Consider the following 19002-nt stretch of genomic DNA (forward strand, 5'->3'; position numbering starts at 1 on the left):
TGTCTGACATAAAAAGGTGCGTCCTTATCTTTTCTTTATATGGAAAAACACAATTATAGAATAGAAGCTGGCATTGTGCTGCACATTTTCCAAAACAAATAACAGTCGTGAATTGTTGATACGAGGATGTGGTGGTAGGAGAGTCATACTTGAGCCGTGAGGTTTTCAGTTTTAATGTTTGGACTTGAAAAACGTTCACCATCCTGTTTTAAATCAAAACAAAGTTGCTGCAACACACATACCTCATGTGCTTCTCTCTGTCGAAACACAGTGTAAAGTATTGCAGCGCTCCAATGTTCCCTTAATTCACACAAATAGGAAACCACAACCGTAGTAGTAGTACTATTGATATCGTAGTATAAAAATACTGCATTTCAAGTCCTTTATTGAGTATCAGGTATCAATAGCATTGTATCACTGATTACTGACTTTTACATTACTCAAGTTGGCCACTAGAGAGCAGCAAAGGCTAAAATATTTGACCATGAAGGTTCTTGTCTCCTGATGTTTATTTGTACACGTTTGAACCATTGACCCGACAAGTCTAAAAAGACTCAAACACAAATCAAGCAGGATAAAATCTCACATTATAAAGTATTTATTGCAGGCAAACAAAACTATAAATAATATTTACAAACTATAGAGCAACATTCCTTTGTATGGGTTCCATGGATTGCTGGTAAACAGTATTGTAGTCTTTCCGAGATAAAAAGGAGAACCTTGAAGCAGTTGAGTTATTCTATGTCACACTGACCGCTGCAGATTTTTACACGTGTGGATATTTAAAGCTAGGTTTGAGAAATGAACTGAATTTAGATGCACCACATTCTTAAGATATTAAAGCATGTGCTTACAATTTCCTAAGATGTTGATTTTTACCCCCGGAAGAAATTTAAAAACACTATCTGTCTATAAGTCAAGTCCACGTTTGTGACAGATTTTTTCTTTCTTAGCGCTACAACGAATCGTCTAAACTGCACAAACTTTCACAGAGTTCCTGACAACTTCGATGAACTCCAGCCAGATATAAACAGGTGAGAAGCTTTGAATGAAGTGGTTAATATTGGCAATTTAAAACGACAGACAATGTCACGACAGCGGAAATAGAGGCCATATATTCACTTATGTAAGGACGTGGTAAAAACAACCGCCTGCCCCATCTACAGTGCATTTTTTTGGGCCTGTACGTTATGCACGGGATATTGACCTTACCTGTCTTTCAGAAAAATAACATTAAAAAAATTCACAGCACACCATTTCCCTCTTTGACATTTGTTCAGGCATAAATTGGATACATTGCTGAAAGATTTCAAAAGACCAAAGAGAAAACTTCCATTTCTAAAAAGAGCCTCCATTCATAAACATTCTGAACAATTATTGTATTGATTGTCCCCATTTTCTAATCAACACTGACCGAACAAAAGTGTCAGAAGTGCAACTATGAACAGATCCTTTTTGTTAAAATGCTTGTTTGCAGTAAAATAAACGTTTGAGCTTATCGTCTGCTAGTTTCTTTTTTGCTTTTCAACATTCCAGCAAGATAAGATGGACAAATACAGTATGTGCCTGTTTTGGAGTCTTACTGCTCTTCACTTTCGTGTCAGTTTCCGTTTCTGCTCCGCTTCTAAACAAAAACTCTCAAAAGCTTCTTCCATCTCAGGCTCCATCTCGTCTTCATAGTCAGATCTGAAAACACAACACAGGGAGTGATTTAGAGGCTCCGATGTTTCTTTTTACATCTTAAAGACAAACGTGTTCTCCAGTGTAATAGATGGTTTGTTAAATGAATATTAACAGAACCTACAATGTGTGGAAGCAACGATCATTTATACAGACGCACAAAAACACAGGCGCCCACACACACAGTTCTGAGGGAAAGTTAAGCCCTCTTTCACACCTAACTGCTGACTAGAACAAATCTGAGGCCACGGTCGACCCTGTTGTGGGCCAGACAAACACGTTCGCCAAACTCAGGGGCCAACAGGTCAGGGGCAGTCACATGACCTGTGAGAAGCCGCTATGCAGTCACATGACTGACGGTGTGCCGGCCCAGTGGTAGTGATGGACTTTAAGGTCAGGTTGGATTAAAAGTCAGATAATTACAGGAACATCAGTCTATGAACAGAAAATCGTATCTTTAGAATGTAAAGACTGAGCAGATTATTTTGTTGCTTTCACAGCTACCTGAATGAAATGTACACATCAAAACCATGTAATATTTTTTCATATCATTAAGTATAACCACTGAGTATAAACACTGCTTATTGTTTTACATGGTGTCGATTTAATGTGCAAGTATCGAGTAATCCTGTAATATATTTGCAGTAATAACTGTTAGTAAAATTAAATCTGTACATATCCACACCCTGTAAACACAATGAGGTCTTTCTGTTGCTTATTGGCACAAAGGACTCAGTTGATTGCCAACTCGCAATTTGATCAAGTCAAACTCGTTTCCAAGGAAATACAGAATTTTTTTTATGAAACTCAAAATATGTATCTATAATACCTGATTAACATAAATGTTGAGTTTTATGATACAAATTCTGAATCGTTTTTGAGTTGTGCTTCAGAAATGAAATGAGGATGGATTGCATTACATTACTGACACTATCTCCCCTCACTTCATCCCTAATAAATGCACGACAGCAGAAATACAGTACATTAATAAAAAGAAAAATTCCATTCACAGAAACACTCTTGGATTCTAAGCTCAAGAAGGAAACCAGATTAATATATAAATGCTTAATAAGCTTCTCTGTCTTACACTCAGATTCTCAAATGTACATGTTGTTTTAACTGTGTATGGTTTTGTTTGCAAACAACACTAATAAAATGATTAAAATAAATAAGAAAAAGTGAATAAAGCGCAAACTGAACCGTTTGTTCAGAGTGGCATTATTTTAACGGTTGTGGACTAAAACAAAGAAAGACATGCATGACCCATCTATATTATTTTATACCTCCAATTTGTACTTACATTTCATTTTCAATTTCATTTTCATTTTCTCCAAAAGAGTCAAAGTACTCCTGTCTGTCGAGGATCTCTTGGTACTTCTCAGCATAATCTGAGGAAGAAGTGTCATTTAAAAAAATATATTTTTTATTCAGAAAAAATAAAACAACAACAAATGAGGAGTCTATTCCTATACAAATATATTTCTGTGTATGAATGATAAAGAAACCACTTTACATTAATCATGTGTTTTCTTTATTCCTTTCTCTTGAGCAGGGGCATGTTTATATACATGGTTATATAACCTTACCTGGGTCAGCTGCTGTAAAAGGTGTGCCATCTTGTGTGTAGAATGTAGGTTCATTCTGAGAGGACACAAAATAAAACCATGACTAACAGATACAGAGAATACAAATAGGGGGTAGCTATACAGTATATATGGGGAGTTTTTGACGATGTCCAGCTGATTCTCACACAAACTCCCATGTATGCAACTTCTCTGGCACAGGCCAATCCTCAGGAGAATTTGACACTCACCATGAAGTAGTTGGGGTCGTTGTCTGGCGTTGCATTGCTCGCTGCTGAAACTGCACGAACTCTGCCCCAGTCACTGGATCTCAGCTCCACAAGTTTTAAAAGCATCTGTCTAACATCCCTGAGGGAGGAAATGTTCAAATCAGAATAATAACTATGCTTCAATTATTGGCTGACTTCCTCTGTGTTTGTTCTGAAGCATGTTTCAGGCTTTTTAAACCTAGTTACCTTGAGGATATACCACTTAGGTAACAGCTGCACACAAAAGACCATATTGATGTACCCACCTGCTGCATGTGGCGTCCAGGACTATAGTTTCTATTCTTTGTATCAGTTCCTCCATGTGTGGTTGTCCACTCTCTTTCCACGTATCATCCAGGATGGAGCCTGTAAGCTTCAAATTCAAACACACTCTTATTGCCTCTTGAAAATAAAGAAAAGACAAATCCTGGAATCTTGTAAATACATTGGACTGAGATGTGAAACCTTGAGCAGTTTGACGGCGCAGATGAGGTTTGAATCCACAGGGTTGGAGAACAGACTGTTCATCAGGTCCTTCAGAGCCACGAGGAGGATCTCGGCTCTTGTTGGAGGTCCTTTAGCACTCTTTAGCTGGACAAAGCAAATCAACATAGCATGCTCAATAGTATTCTTCAACTATAACTCAAGTTGGCCCCTCTTTTCTAGATGTACAAGTAACAACATATAGTATAAAAGGTGAACTGCTCTTGAACAAATCACCACAACACAGTGCACAAACAACAGCAACACCAGAAATCCCAAACCTATGGCAGCAGTTCAAGCAGGTTGTACCAAACCAAGCAGGACTCAGACATGGCAGGGTGATGTATAAAGCCATCTAGTATGTAATAATATGATAAAGAGAGAAGTTATAAATATTTTTGAACAGCTGCCACATTAGTCCATTGTGCCGCTACTTTGGGAATGCTGTTTAAAATAAAATCATCATCATCACACAAGGCAAATGAGCGTGACCTCTTACCTCCAGGGACAAATAGAGCTCCCCCAGAAAGAGCACAAAGGAGTGGAATTTCTTTTGAGTCCCTGCTTCCCCTCGAACCGCTACATCTCTATGTTCATACTCGGTTCGACACCTAAAAACAGAGAAGATTGGTGCTTTGTAAAAGGCAGCTGGAAAGAATTAATGAACATGCATGAAATGAAAGTGAAAACTATCAAATAAAAAAAATCACCTTTTCAGGAGCAGCTGACGGAAGTTGCCGCTTGGTGGGCTGACGTTGAGATGTTTGGACAGGTGGTTGCAGAGTCTGGCACCCGTGTAAGAGAAGTTTGGAATGGCTGTGGACTGCGATGAAAAGAAAACTTAATACCTTTCTTGTACAAATGTGTTTTTGCAGAAACATGTATGTATATTATTTGGTTTATTAATTTATACAAAGAACAATATAAGCACTGAATATCCAAACCTCTTTGTATATCAGTTCCACCAGATCCTGCAGCAAGGCTTCAGTAGTAACGCAGGAATTGAGCATGCCAGTTATGTATTCTATGTCCGACTCAAAGGTCCCTGGTGAGGAGCTCAGGTGATCAAGAAAGTCTTTGACCATTTCCTCCAGGTTTATTTCAGTGTAATACCCTTCGCTGTCATCATAATGAGTAGGGTCCTAAATAAAAACAAAATACAAACGTGAAAAACAAAACAGGGAAGTTTTGACATAATATTGCAAATCCATTTACGTTTTCAAACTAAAAATCTAAATTTACAGACAATAAGGAACTTTACAGTAGTAATGATGGCTGCACTACTAACACACACCTAATGACACCTACTTGGAAACTAAAAGCAGAACTATTGCCAGAACCATTTCCATGTAAGGTTGTTTAAAATCACTTTTATAAAAGTACAGCAAATGAAGAGATGGTGTACAAACTCACTTCATACAAGTTCATTCCAGAGGGGACAAACTCGGCAGCACTGGCTGAAAGCGTCGATGACCTGACCAAGGAGTCGACGTCATAAAATCCCCGGGAGGCAGACACACTGTTGGCATTTGGACTCGTTTGAGGTCTGCTTTGTCTTCTACAATCTGAAAGAGAAAGAAATAATACATTCTCAAGCTTTTCTATATGTGAAACTACTCATGCACATAGGTCAGTTCTCTTGAGTTATTTTTGTTATTGACGAAGACTAAATTAAAAACACAAATCGTTTCAGCAGGATTTTACTATCCTAGTCGATGTGTGTGTGTGTGCGTGCGTGTGTGTGTGTAGAGTCATCCTTAAAGTACCGACACTACTGCTGTGAAGTCTTGTTTTGAGTATTGACACTGGCATTGATTCATTATGAATACCTCCCCATGTAAAATCCCATCATCTATCTTCAGAAGAAAACGGTTAATTATTATTAACCTCTAAAAACACAACACATTTCTCCCCCTTTAATGTCGGCATATTGTGTTTAACAATAGAAAGTTTAAATATCTGTATTGATTCATTCAATTCAATCGTATTTGTATAACACCAAATGTTTACATTTTTATCAAGTAACTTTAAATCGTTGGGCCAAGACCGTACAATATTACATGGACATGGCCTGAACATGGTATAATGGTGCATTGGACTCATCCACCTCTTTCCTACTGGAGCAAACTGATCAGATTTGGACTGAGGTCATGTGGTCCATTGTTCTCGCTCACAACAGCCGCACTTTGAAAATCAATGCGCGTCTATTCGTGATCTTACGGTAAATGTCCCTGGAGCAAGGACAAACGTTTAGAGTTAAAATGAGACTTATTATGGACGAATGATGAGATTTCCAGACAAGACATGAACAAGTATAATGAAATGAAATATTATATTTATATATATATATATATTTACTTTTTATTATTATACCTGCTCATATTAAATATTATTCTAAGAATATCCTTGAGAGGTGACACAGAGAAGTTTCAGAAGACTTTACTGTAGAATATTGGCTACTCTTTCATTATGGCACTCAAAACGTGCTGATTTTAAATATTATTATAAAGAAGTCCTTGAGAGGTGACACAGGTATTTCCCCATGTGGTGACCCCCACTGTCTGTATGTCATGTTTCAAGAATTTACTGTAGAAAATTAAAGGTAAACTTGGCTACCTTCTTAATAATGACACTCAATACACATCTCATATATTACATACTATTTTTAAAAGAATCCTTGAGGTGACACAGATATTTCTCCTCATTGTCTCAGGGATTTTTGAATAAACAATATTCCTTTTCATTATACTTCTTATTGTCTTGTGTGGTAAATCAAATGAAATCATCCACGATCAGTTTATCATTAAACTTTTGTCATTTTAACTTTCAACTTTGTCTTCGGCCTTTGTTTCTGCTCCAAGGACCTTTAACCGTAATACCACGAACAGACGCGCGTCCATTCCCAACGTGCGGCTGTTGTGATCGCGGTTCTCCCCAAACGACGGACCACATGACCGCAGCAGATTCGGGAAACGAAACCGATTCTTCCTCTTTGCTGCGAGTCGCCATCACAGGGTATATGTGACTCGGAGCTTTATCCGCGTTACACAGCATCGACCGGGCCTCGTAGCCCGTCTCCGTGACACCCGAGCTGGATCTTAATTTAGCTGCTGCGTTACCTCACATGAAATCCAGCAGCTGCACGTCGCTCCGCCAAAACACCGAGGTTAGCTAGCACCCATGCTAACTAGCGGCTAGCTCTCTAATGGCGGCTTTCAGAGATCTAAACGCGTCGTTTCCCTTCACGTGTCAGACTGAACATGCACAGACTGATTTCACATGTGGACAAACACAAGCGACATTTGAGTTACACACACACACACAAATAGGTGAGAGCCGTGTTAGCTAGTTCTCGTTAGCATGTTGACAGTCCCTCCTCCCCCCCCGCCGTACCTCCACCGAGCGCATCGCTGGTCGGGCTCATGTTGTTCTCGGCGAACAGCGGCACCGACCGCGGTTGCCTCAGCGGCCCCCTCTGGTTGAACAGCGGCGGCTTGTTGGCGTCGTCGTCGTCGTCGTCCCCCAGGCCCACGAACGCGGGGTCCGCTGCAAGGCTGTAGCTTCTCCCCGCTCCGGGAGCTCGGTCGAAATTTGGATTCATGACCGCTCGTGTGTCCGCCGCGACTCTCAAAGCAGCATCGGACAACAAGATGGAGGAATGTTGCTCAGCGTAACCACTGCGTCCTTTTCTCGCGTTCTTTTTTGCGTTGCAGTTATTGTGAAATTAGTCTCTATCTGTCTTTCATGGTGGCTTTTCCTCGCTCGGGCACTAACAGGGGTACACAACCTGTTCCTGTTCACTTCCGTTAACAACAATCTGTCGCTGATTATGCACGGCAGGGTTTGATGCTGAAAAGCAGCTGTCGCCCTCTGGTGGCGCGGAGTGGAACCCGTGAAGCCATAAATCACGCAGGCAAGGAATTTAGTGGGTTATGTGTTTTTTTTTTATTTATTCAAACTGTTTTTATTATTATGAAAGTAAGATGGAAAGTAAGAAAGAGAGACAATAAAGAAAGACAGCAGGAAAGTAAGTTAGAAAGAAAGAACAAGGACATGGTCCAAATAAAAAATAGAGGGGATCTAATTCTCACTGAAGAAATATACATTTAACCCCTCTGTCCATCCCAATCTTTTTCACACCATCCCTACAAGCATCACTATCTTCTCAAATATTTTTTATTATGAAGCATCCCATGAACTTTTCCAAAGTTTTTGCTGCATTAAAAAAACCAAAAAACATTATCACAAAGGAAAACACAATAAAAACACACTGGTGGTGCGGAGTGCAACCTGTAAAGCCATAAATCACGCAGGCAAGGAATTTAGTGGGTTAAGTGTTTTTCTTTTATTTATTCATACCATTTATATTATTATGAAACAAAGATAGAAAGAAAGAAGAAGGACATGGTCCAAATAAAAAATAAAGTGGGTCTAATATACATTTAACCCCTCAGTCCATCCCAATCCCTTTCACACCATCCCTAAAAGCACAGCATCACTATCTTCTCAAATATTTTATATTGTGAAACTTCTCATGAAATTTCCCAAATGTTCAACAAACATTTTGCTTCATTTCAAAAAACACAAAATCACAAAGGAAAACACATACTATTCTAAAATCAACATAAAACAGCTAATCAATAACATTAATGGTAAATAGTAAAGGCATTTAAAAGAAGATGCTGCTGTGGGTGGGCTTCTGGAAATACTGAGGTCAAGAGTCCAAACATCAAATTCCACCCCCTGTGAAAAATCTGTCAATTATACCTGTTTTATTACATTTATCAATTTAATTGTTTAGTACTGTTTATCAATTTAGTCTCTAAACTGTATTTACTGCCTGATTTTACATTAAAAACCCGATGTGATTTTTTTTTGGTTTTATGTAAACTCCCGCTTGAGTTGAGTAAAATTCTCCATAAGTATTAAGGATGTGACCTTAGTGTCGTCAGTGTTGGTTACAGCCCATGTTTGTAGGTTTAGCCACTGGTTGTCTGCACAACAGTGTCTGATGATGGACCTGTCCAAATGTGCGGTTAAATAACCTCACACCCATCTAAGATATTAGCTAAAAGCAGAAAGGCTTGAATGATCACATGCATCTGATGTATCAGACACATATTTCAGATTCTGGACCGGTGTAGCTCCCTCACACGTACCTCTCTCCCCGAGCTCACTCAGTAGCTGCCCACTACAAACATGTGTTGCACCAGACCTCTCAGTCTAAGTATTCATTAGTTGTTTTAGCCTCCAGTCATTTTCCACTTATTTCCCAAAGCTGGATCACATTATGCCACAGAGAATTCCCATGCCAGAAATGCGGAGACCCACTTTGATAAAAGATTACTGCCTCTATTTTCTGTTATTGCTGCTTTTTTCTCTCCTCGTGCCAGTGTCTTGGGGAGAGTTCAAACATTCACAGATCTCGTGAATGCATAGGACCACAAATTACCCGGGGGTTGGTGTTTGGGTGGTGGTAACGGTGGTGGTAATGGTGGCGGTGGTGGTGGGGGTTCCTCTCTGTCAAGATTTATCTCAAAAACACTGTTGTGCATGTGGCCCCAGAGGTGAAACAGCCGTGTTGCATTGCACAGCCATTACAGAGCAGAGAAAATGTAATAGAAGGTGCAGACATGAAACTTTATTCCATATGTTGCCTCTGTCATGGTGGAATTCGCTGCAGCATTCCTCAGTGTTACTCAATTGTCACGGTGATTCCTTAAACAACTACTAAAAGGACAATATACCATAGCCTAAAGCAAATTTCCTGTACTGTGGATTCCTACGGTTTTGATCACTTGTTGTTTTCCCTCCCGGAGTCACATTAACAGGCCAACGTGGATGAATTTGAGGCCAAAGACAAGAGGCCGCAGCCTCTCGTGATCCTTCCCTCACCTTCCTGTCTTCCTCTGCTCTCCCAATTCTTCATGCCTGTCCTCAGATGGATGTTCCGAGAGGCGGGATACGAGAGCATGAGGCCCGGAAGCCTGTGGCGTTAATGTTCCCCCCCTGGTCTTTTGATCTGGCGTCACGGCAGCTGTCATTGATTAGTGTGTTTGCAGATGATTACTGAGGGAGGTGGGTGGTCAGACTCCAGTCATATCTCTCTCCGTCACTTCCATTGCTTCCCTCGCGCACGTTCACGTCCTCCCGCACAGCCCCTCCACTAACCCCCGGTGCAGGATCAACGCAGACTAGAGTTGTTTTTATATTGTTTGTTATCAGCAGGTGCTTTAGCAGCTATCTTCACTGTGCACGGCCTGCGACAGCCGGGGAATGTTGCAGCTCCACACAGATGGGGCGATATCAAGGAGAGATGTCAGCAGCCATACCAAGGACGTTAGCGCCCTCACATTCTGTTGTGGTCGGTCTTATGTGCTTCCCATTTGTTTGGGGACTGATCATTAGTGCAATGGTTGCCACATGGGATATCTGGCGAGACTTTAATGGTTTGCCTTTTGTCCCTTCCCACCTCCGAGACCCAGATGAGAGTCGACCTACCATGACCTGGATGCTCACCAGGGTTTCTCAGTGTTTGGTGTGCGAGGAAGAACGACCACGACATGTTGCAGAGGAGAAAATGGAAATTTTAATCTCACATAGTAGAGTTCCTATAAAAAGTAAAGCATGCAAAGAAATGCTTGCCTTGTAAGTGTTCCCCTCCAGTTAAATATTTCACAAAATAAATAAATCATTACAATACAGTCAAAACACAGTGGTTAAGTATTAAACATTTGCTTTAAATGTGGGGTATCCTCTATTATTTAATGCTGTCACAATAAACTGACTGATCATTTCTCTCATCGTACTGTAGTCGTTTTCTATCCCTCCCCTTTTATGTCTCGCAGGAAAATATGGATTATAAATAACATCTGGAGATACTTCTGTATCCACTACAGTTCATTAGCTGGGACACTGTCTCCCGTGTTGTCCACATTACACACATACTCCAGTTACAAACTGTTTGGCACAGAGAAAAAAAGGATAAATATTGCGTCCTGTGCCACAGAAAACACAGTTATCACCTTCTCCCACCAATTAAAGAACAGGATCTCAGTCAAAGTCCTTTGCGGAGACCACATTTTTGTGTAACAGTGTTAGTGCCTTGTTTCCCAATGAGAGCTTTTCCAGTGAATGTCTTTTATTTTACAGCTTTTTATTGAAAACCTCTCTGTCCAGTGCTGCGTATTCTCCCCCTCCGGTGGAGCTCCTCAGCTCACACCATAATTGGAAGGAAGTGGGTGGCCGTGTTCTTCCTGCGTGTTTTCTTCCCCTTGAGCGGCCTCCCGTGGACGTTCAGACCCACAAACATCTGCCGCTTCTTGTTCCTCCACTGAGCTGAAGCGTATGTGTTGTAGCCGTTCTCCTCGATCCGCTCCTTCAGGGTGCAGTCCACGCCAAACTCTCTCTGGGGAAAACAGCAGGTATCAGGTTTCAGTGTTGTAACCCCGACGTGTGAGGTTAAGGCAAAACACGGATCATTATCTTGTGCAAATCCACTGCGGTTGCACATGGAACCGTGTTTATTTACTCCTCCTTAATCTACACTAAATGCTACTTTGTGTTCTTGTGTGGAAACTAGTTTACAGTTTGAAAATTGCACAGTTCTGCTGGAGGTTCACGTGCCTGCACTCGCCTGGTTGTGATTCAGAGTCGATGCAGAAACAACGATAAGGCCTTCTTTGATAAGGACATAGAGTATTTGACACTATCTCTCTCTGGAGCATCCACATTGACTTTTAACTGAGATACTGACCGCTCCGTACAGGTCTCCCTTCCTGCCGATAGCCAGATAGTAGTTGCTGTTCAGCCCTTTGATGGCCACCACTCCCACGTCCACCGAGGTGATTTCCAGGACACCTAGGATTCAGAAAAAAAGACGGTTATATCATCATGTATCAACATTTATCGTGAGCATCAGAGCTCCTGTTTCATTTGTGCAAATAAAATGACTTTTCTAGAAAAAAAACAATTTAAGTTCAGAGGGACAAATCTCAAACTCATGTGACAGAGGAAGTAAAGATAATACAGTGTTTTCCTGACTGGTCTTTGCTGTAGATAAGAGAACTCAACAATTAACATTGGGGCAACAGTCCGAGGTCGACCCCTTGAGAGTCTAGACTCAGATTGGAATTTGTCCATAAAGGTTTATATCCCTTTTGTGAGAGTATAATGAATAACAACATGTTGCATTTTCTCATTTCAGGACATTTACACGTGGGAACTCTGTGTCTGGTCACAATTATTGTTTGAGCACATTTATCTTTTCCATGATATTATAAGGTTTCTTTACAACCTACACCTGCGTAACAGATTCCAGCTGCAAAGGCCATTTAGTCTGAAAATTGATAGGTGGATACCCCAGAGGTTCTCAGGCTGTTTATATTCTGTTTGGTATTTAGGTTTCCAAGTCCCTACGCAAATAATTCAGGTTCCTCACAGGCTATTAGAGCGGCTAATTTATACCCAGGTTAACAAGGGGATGCTTTGGCTGCAGACAGCTGGGGTTATTTGTGTGGTCTCAGTATCAGAGGTCAGAGAGATATAACTTCCTAATGTGTCCTTTGACCGCAGAAGCCACTCATCTGGTCTTGTGCTGCTGCTGTGTGTGTGTGTGTGTGTGTGTGTGTGTGTGTGTGTGTGTGTGTGTGTGTGTGTGTGTGTGTGTGTGTTTGTGTGTGTATGTGAACAGTCCCGGTTCACATGGCATGTTTGATTTCAGGCCTCCCTCCCTGACTTCCTTTCCACACTTCCTGTGAGCTGTCGTTATTTTATCCCGATAAGCACATATGTGTGCACACACACACACACACACACACACACACACACACACACACACACACACAACCACACAGTTCGTGGCGTGGGGGTGTGAACTCCACAGAGTCGACGACGTGCTTTGATCAGCTCAGCAGCCCCTCCTCTGTCTGATGACTGTTTGTGCGGCAGCCCGCTCTGCTGTCAGGCCCACTCTCCAGTGGCTGGGGGGCCTCTGAAGCTGCCAACCTCGTACATGTGAGTGGACAGTGGAGGAGGCAGGTGTGACCCCCGAAGAACAATCCCTCTCATAAAAACACAGCAGCTTCTTTCCTCGTCCGTGAGGTCTTGACTGTATCAGTTTCTAGTTCAAACAGTGGCACCTTGGGGCAGTGAGGCCTGAGTCGGCAAGGCGGTGGTGGGGACTGTGACACAACGGCCATTGAAGATCTGAGAGGAGCTGGTTTCTGTATGGGATCGGGTGTCGGGTATGGAGTGAGGATGTAAGACAATCTATGGCAGTCTCTGGCTGCTCTGTAAACATGGGAGGGATGAAAGGAAGGAGAACAGAGGAGGACAGAGGAGCCATGACAGTGAGACTGGGGGTGGAGGGAGGATTAGAAAGGCTGTAATGATCACTGATCAAAGTCAGCCACCGGAGGCAGGGGCGAGACAGGTTGTATACACACACACATTACACACACACACACACACACATTACACACACACGCACGCACACTGCAGCACTCACGGACACACATGCACACGCACATAGTCAATGTGGTAGCAGGTGAATGTGCACTTGCACACCTGGCTGTGAAACTGCAAAATCTCCATTCACTGTTTTCTGATGAATGCTCAGCTTGGCCCACAAAGGCAGAGTAATGAGCGTAGGGCTGCAAGTTTTGGAAAAGGGCAGACGAGAAAATCTGTTCTTCATTTAGCTTCTTGCAGATTACAAAATTAAGCCTTAAATGTGACAGCGATGCTTTGTAAGGGGTACATTTTACAAACCACACATGTAAAATGTAGCCTAAAGTGAGCCAAGCCAGGCTCAGCTGTTTACTTGGAGGGAAAGCAGATTTTCTTTTGCATGCTGGTTGCTTTTTCCTAATGTGTGGCTTATTTGATACGCTCTGTTTGGAGTTACAACAGTAAATGGTGCGTTGGTTGGGGAATGGAGGCACACAATGCCAGTGAGAATTAAAGGTGGTTTTTCCACAGTGGGATGCCAAAAAGCATGTGTTATCCAGCTTGTATTGTTGTTCTTTCTCAGCCTTTCTTTGCCTCTTAGATGTTCAGGGTCTGCACAAAATTATGTTTTGGCAGATAAGTGAAAATGTACATTTTGATTGGTACCATTCCCGTGCAGAAAAAATGGAGCGGAGTGAGGCATAAACCAGGATATATAGTAATAACACTTGATAAGGACCACACTGACTGTATTTACACAGAGCGGATATCCACCCTCTTCCCCACCTCGGAGAAAAGCTATACATCTCTGTCCTCAAACCTCCACATCAGCCCCATCTGTTCTTTGCTATATAAAAGGCCGCAGCTTTGATTAAAGGAGATGGATGCACAGAAACGTGCACTTACACATGCATCCACATATACTATGTATACACTCCTTGAGCCGTGTCTACAGGCATCTTGCACACATGGCCCCTACAGCACGTAAATACAACTGGTGGCCTGACAACACAACTCCACACACACACACACACACACACACACACACACACACACACACACACACACACACACACACACACACTCACACAACTCTGTTACCGCCAAAACTTTTTACCTGAATCTTAGCAACATTTCATGATTCACCCAGAGCTCCTGGTTGTAGGTAAATTCAAGAGAACTCAGTTGTGAATCATGGGTATTTTAACTACACACTCGGGGCCGTGCAGATAGCTACTTAGCTGACTTTAACATAATCTCAATCCCTTCCTCTCCGCCTCTCTGTAACCTCAGCACAGACTCCCAGCGGGTTGGAAAGCCATGTGGGACAGTTTTGCGCTGGCATCCCCATAAATCTGTGGGAGGCTGGATACCAGTTCTTTAACAGACAGTGAGCCGGGTCCTTGCAGGGCCACAGGCAGCACCAAAACCAAAGCCTCCACATCCCATACACCTCTCTGAGACATACTGCGTATACATACAAACATGATTATGTATGTACATTTATATATATATAGCTGAAGAAAAGACTAGACGTCATCCACAAAAAAGTACATTTTGTCACTTCAAGGGATCATCAATAGTCTACAAAGGACGTCAGCCCTGGGATCATGTCTAGCCCCAGGGGCCAGAGCAAAGACTGAAGCTACTGTTGTGTAGTATCCTTTACCATGTGAACCTGATATGAGAGTGTATAATCCACACACAGTGTCCCCGGACCCCCTCAGGATACAGCTTTTTGATGGCACCACCATTGATACTGAAGACGCATGGCTTTGATGTGGCCACAATGATGATCAGCCATGTCATTCATGAACTTGTGCCTCCTGAGAGTCTCTCTTTCACCTCCCTCCCTGACGCTCGGTTCACGCTAACTCAGACCCACTTCTCATAAAAGGAGACCCCGCTCTGAAAAATGTGACTTTGTGAATCGTTCAAAATATAAAAAAACAGGCATGGGAGGTAAATGAAAGCTTCTAAACGTACAGAGCTTAAACAGAGGAGTGAATTCAGACACACGGACAACTCAAAAGAAACGGCTGATGAAGGAGGCAGTAAAAAAAACATTACGGCCAGTAAATAAAGTTGCTTCTGTCCTGACCTTGTCAAAACAAACATGTCCTCTGACATTCTGCCATTTCCCCTCAGTCACTTTGATTGAACGTGTGGTTTAGGTCTCCCAAGAGGAACATTAAAAGGTTCCATATACACGCCATGGGGTCGGGGGACAGCGAGGAAGAGGGAGAAAAATGAGTATGTGAGAACGGGGGAGCATATATGTTTGTGTGTGTGTGTGTGTGTGAGTAATAAGTGAGCACATGTGTCGTCGTCGGCTTCTATATGATCACACAGCCTCAGGAGCCCGGGTACCCACCGGCTGACATAGGCACACACACGTAGCTCAGTGGGAATGCCAGGGCACTAATGAGAATGCCATTTTACTGATTGATATGCCGAAAAAAAAATACAACATGTAATCACTTTAAAGACGCGTTTCTCCCAGTGAGCACGTCAAACTACTTTAAACAAACGTCTGATCTTTGACTGAGGGTATGTAATTTGCTTGATGCCGGCTGGCAGGCGGGCAATCTGAGTGGGAGAGCGAGAGAGAGAGAGACAGACGAGGAGAGGCAGAGAGGGTCTAAAAGCATCAATGAGGCTGACATCCGTGTCCTCCCCCCTTGCTCCAGCCCGGTTCTTCTGTGCGTGTTATCAGCGCTGTTTACCCTGGGCTGTGAAGACTGCCTGATAATGGACGGGTTATCTGCCCCTGCTCCTTTTTAAGCCATCTGAGAGCTACCACCATTGTACTGAGTGTTTGGACAGGAGAGATATCAGTGGGATGTCTGGTTTAAAACAAAAAGACGAGAACGCTCGGTCCAAACTTCCAAACCAATGGACAGACTGGTGGTCTCTGGATGTTTTTATATATATTAAAATCCAGCGTTCAAGCCGTGTTGTGTATAAATAAATCAAATGTGTGCATTATGAGCGTCTTCCTCAAAAAACTTTACACCCGATTTTTCAAATGAGAAACATTTCAGAGGCTTGATTCAGACTTGATTCCTCGACTCAAAACAACCGACAGGTGATTTTATGTTTTCATTTATATCCAAATGCTGCAAAATCCAAACAAGACCAGAAAAAAGTTCAGAAGTTTTGATTGCAGAGACTAGAAGCTTTTATTTTGCAACAGAAAGTGGCCTCGTTTAAGATATAGGAAAGGTTCATATCGACTTTGGTTTCTGGTTTAATTCGGTTTCTAGTTTTTGCATGTTTTATTATTTCATTTTATTTTTTTTTACAATCAGATACTCATTGAGTTACTTACTGAGAGGGTCATCCTTGCTCTTGGTTCCACTGACTGTTCCATTCTTATCAATCCTCAGGAAGAACTTCTGGAAAGAGAACAGCTTCCTCCTGCGTATATCCCCTTGGAGGTGATTGTAGCTGCGCACATGCCGACCCTGCGGTCCTCCAGTCCGACCCAGAGGGCCCCCAATGGTCCTGGGCCTGAAGGCGAGCTCAGTCTCCGAAATGTTCAGTGGAACTCTGAGAGCTCGTGGGTTGGCGAGCCTCAGTCTTTCTCTGCGGAGCTGATGGCAGGCTGCCCCGGACAGGGAAAAGGAGAAAAGCACCAGGGCCAGCAGGAGAGGCAAAGACAGGGAGGAATGCAGTGCTGATGACCTTGTTCCAGAGTTGGTCCCAGAGCCAGAACGAGCCCCTAACCCGGCCCTGGAGCAGGACGAGGCAGAGGCAGCCTTACTCCCTCCAGCAGCCCATCTGATCATGGTAGTGTGCTGTGTAGAGGACTAGTGGCAGCCTCAGAGCCTGGGACATGCTGCTGGGGATGAGGAGAGGCACGGAGGGCAGGGAGGAAACCCCTCCACGGTCCAGGCTGGTTGGAGATGGTTCTGCTTCAGAGTCTTAATTATTCAGCTCCTGTATGAAATTCTCAGATTTGCCTCTGAATTTTAGGCTGATAAGTCTTTTTTTGTAAAATAAGTCAGTCTGAATGAGCAAATATTACCTAAAAAAACTACACAGCAATTACTGTGTTTCTTATTTTTGGCTGCTCCGGCACGACCCTCGCATTTCCAAGCAGGTGCTCAATTTAAGAAAAAAAATATTAAAGTTCACTGATATCCCAGTAGAGAGGTGAAACTCCGTAGGTCCAGTGAAATCGAAAAAAGAGACACCTCACAATCTACACTCGGCATGTGCAGGGAAGCATCTTCAGACTTCAATCTGAGGAGGAAAACAGGATTCAAGACTTAAAGAGGAATGTTGGTCAGTCCAGACGCATGTCAGATAATCCATGTCTTCTTCTTCTGCTGCTGCCCTGCTCCTCTCTCTCTCTCTCTCTCTACCCCCAAATGACTCCACCTTCATACAGCATGGTGATAACGGGCATGGGGTGGTCTCTCTCTCCCTCCCTCTCTCTCTCTCTCTCTCTCTCTCTCTCTCTCTCTCTCTCTCTCTCTCTCTCTCTCTCCCTCTCTCTCTCTGTGTGTCTCAGGATCAAGTCGGTTGTGTTCGCCTCCCTCGCCTGATGTGAATATTCCTGGAGACTCTTGGTTACATGATCCCTCCCTCCTTTACTCAACTTCCCCTCTCACATATGGGAGCAAGTAGTGTGTGTGTGTGCGTGTCTGTGTGTGTGTGTGTGTGTGTGTGTGTGTGTGTGTGTGTGTGTGTGTGTGTGTGTGTGTGTGTGTGTGTGTGTGTGTGTGTGTGTGTGTGTGTGTGCGTGCCTGCATACAAACAGATCTAACTTCTGGAGTGAGGGGTGATAGCAGGGTTTATCTGAATAGATGCTGCCGGCCAGGAGGAGGCAGTCTGGGAGTATTGCATCAGTCTTGAACTAATGATTAATTTAGTCGTTAATCAAAGAGTGTTTGTGTTTTTACTGTGCGTGGTTACAATCAACAATCTATTTGTGGGATGTCGTGTTCATTTTTGTGAACCAGTGTTAAGGAGGATGAATATCACAAATTCAAACGGAGCCACTTGTTCCTCATTAAGATGTGATAATCCCAACAAGTGGCCGTCCTCCTCTGCCTCTTCAGATAGAAATCATATTAAGTTACTGTTGCCGGTTGCCGTGTGCATGCTGCCTTATCATGGCCATCTTGCTGAGGCCTCTCTCTTTCCCTCAAGGCACTTTATCGCAGCGTTATCTCTCCAGCAGCGCTGTAATGCAATGCAGCTCTCCAGTTTCACTCACCAGACCTCCACCGTCCTCTGTGACTCAGGTGTCTGCGTGGAACTCAGCCAATGAGACTCTCTCTTACGGACGGACCAGGCATCAGTCTCTCCTCAGGGCATGAGCCACAGCACAGGATGGACAATGTCATAGCCGACCAGACAACAATGTAGAGTATGTGCAGTGAATGTGCAGAATATTAGGTATGGTCAGTGTTCTACAGGGGTTCAGTCAAATAAAATCACCATGTCCTATTCGTTGATTTTTCTTATCAAATCAATATTGCAAGACACTTTTCCATGTTCTTAGACAATACAGACACGGGTGGAGTATTCTTGGGCTCCAGCAATCA

At 42.9% G+C, this 19002-nt stretch overlaps 2 protein-coding genes across 2 annotated transcripts; both read right to left on the bottom strand.

Moving 5' to 3' along the window:
* Window positions 1–575: 575 nt before the first annotated feature.
* paip1 (poly(A) binding protein interacting protein 1) lies at window positions 576–7814 on the bottom strand. The gene is made up of 11 exons (XM_034595318.1): window positions 7388–7814; window positions 5408–5559; window positions 4939–5136; window positions 4705–4817; window positions 4494–4605; window positions 3977–4102; window positions 3778–3884; window positions 3494–3611; window positions 3267–3321; window positions 2981–3068; window positions 576–1686 (listed from the first exon to the last, which is right to left on the bottom strand). The coding sequence occupies exons 1-11, from the start codon at window positions 7593–7595 to the stop codon at window positions 1590–1592; spliced, it is 1374 nt and encodes a 457-aa protein (XP_034451209.1). The 5' UTR covers window positions 7596–7814; the 3' UTR covers window positions 576–1589.
* Window positions 7815–10560: 2746 nt separating this feature from the next.
* On the bottom strand, window positions 10561–17376 carry LOC117767564 (fibroblast growth factor 10-like). Its single transcript, XM_034595321.1, has 3 exons — window positions 16776–17376; window positions 11751–11854; window positions 10561–11402 (listed from the first exon to the last, which is right to left on the bottom strand). The coding sequence occupies exons 1-3, from the start codon at window positions 17233–17235 to the stop codon at window positions 11211–11213; spliced, it is 756 nt and encodes a 251-aa protein (XP_034451212.1). The 5' UTR covers window positions 17236–17376; the 3' UTR covers window positions 10561–11210.
* Between the last annotated feature and the right edge of the window lie 1626 nt (window positions 17377–19002).

This window comes from Hippoglossus hippoglossus, chromosome 9, assembly GCF_009819705.1.
Source record: "Hippoglossus hippoglossus isolate fHipHip1 chromosome 9, fHipHip1.pri, whole genome shotgun sequence".
Taxonomy (NCBI): Eukaryota; Metazoa; Chordata; class Actinopteri; order Pleuronectiformes; family Pleuronectidae; genus Hippoglossus; species Hippoglossus hippoglossus.

Excerpts from the sequence above, each read along its gene's own strand:
- paip1 (XM_034595318.1), bottom strand. The coding sequence starts at position 7,595 with ATGAATCCAAATTTCGACCGAGCTCCCGGAGCGGGGAGAAGCTACAGC. Across the intron at positions 5,137-5,407 it reads CTGGAATGAACTTGTATGAA|GACCCTACTCATTATGATGA; the intron begins GTGAGTTTGTAC and ends GTTTTTATTTAG. Across the intron at positions 4,606-4,704 it reads CGTCAGCTGCTCCTGAAAAG|GTGTCGAACCGAGTATGAAC; the intron begins GTGATTTTTTTT and ends CTCTGTTTTTAG.
- LOC117767564 (XM_034595321.1), bottom strand. The coding sequence starts at position 17,235 with ATGATCAGATGGGCTGCTGGAGGGAGTAAGGCTGCCTCTGCCTCGTCC. Across the intron at positions 11,855-16,775 it reads GAGCAAGGATGACCCTCTCA|GTGTCCTGGAAATCACCTCG; the intron begins GTAAGTAACTCA and ends TCTGAATCCTAG. Across the intron at positions 11,403-11,750 it reads AGGGAGACCTGTACGGAGCG|AGAGAGTTTGGCGTGGACTG; the intron begins GTCAGTATCTCA and ends TGTTTTCCCCAG.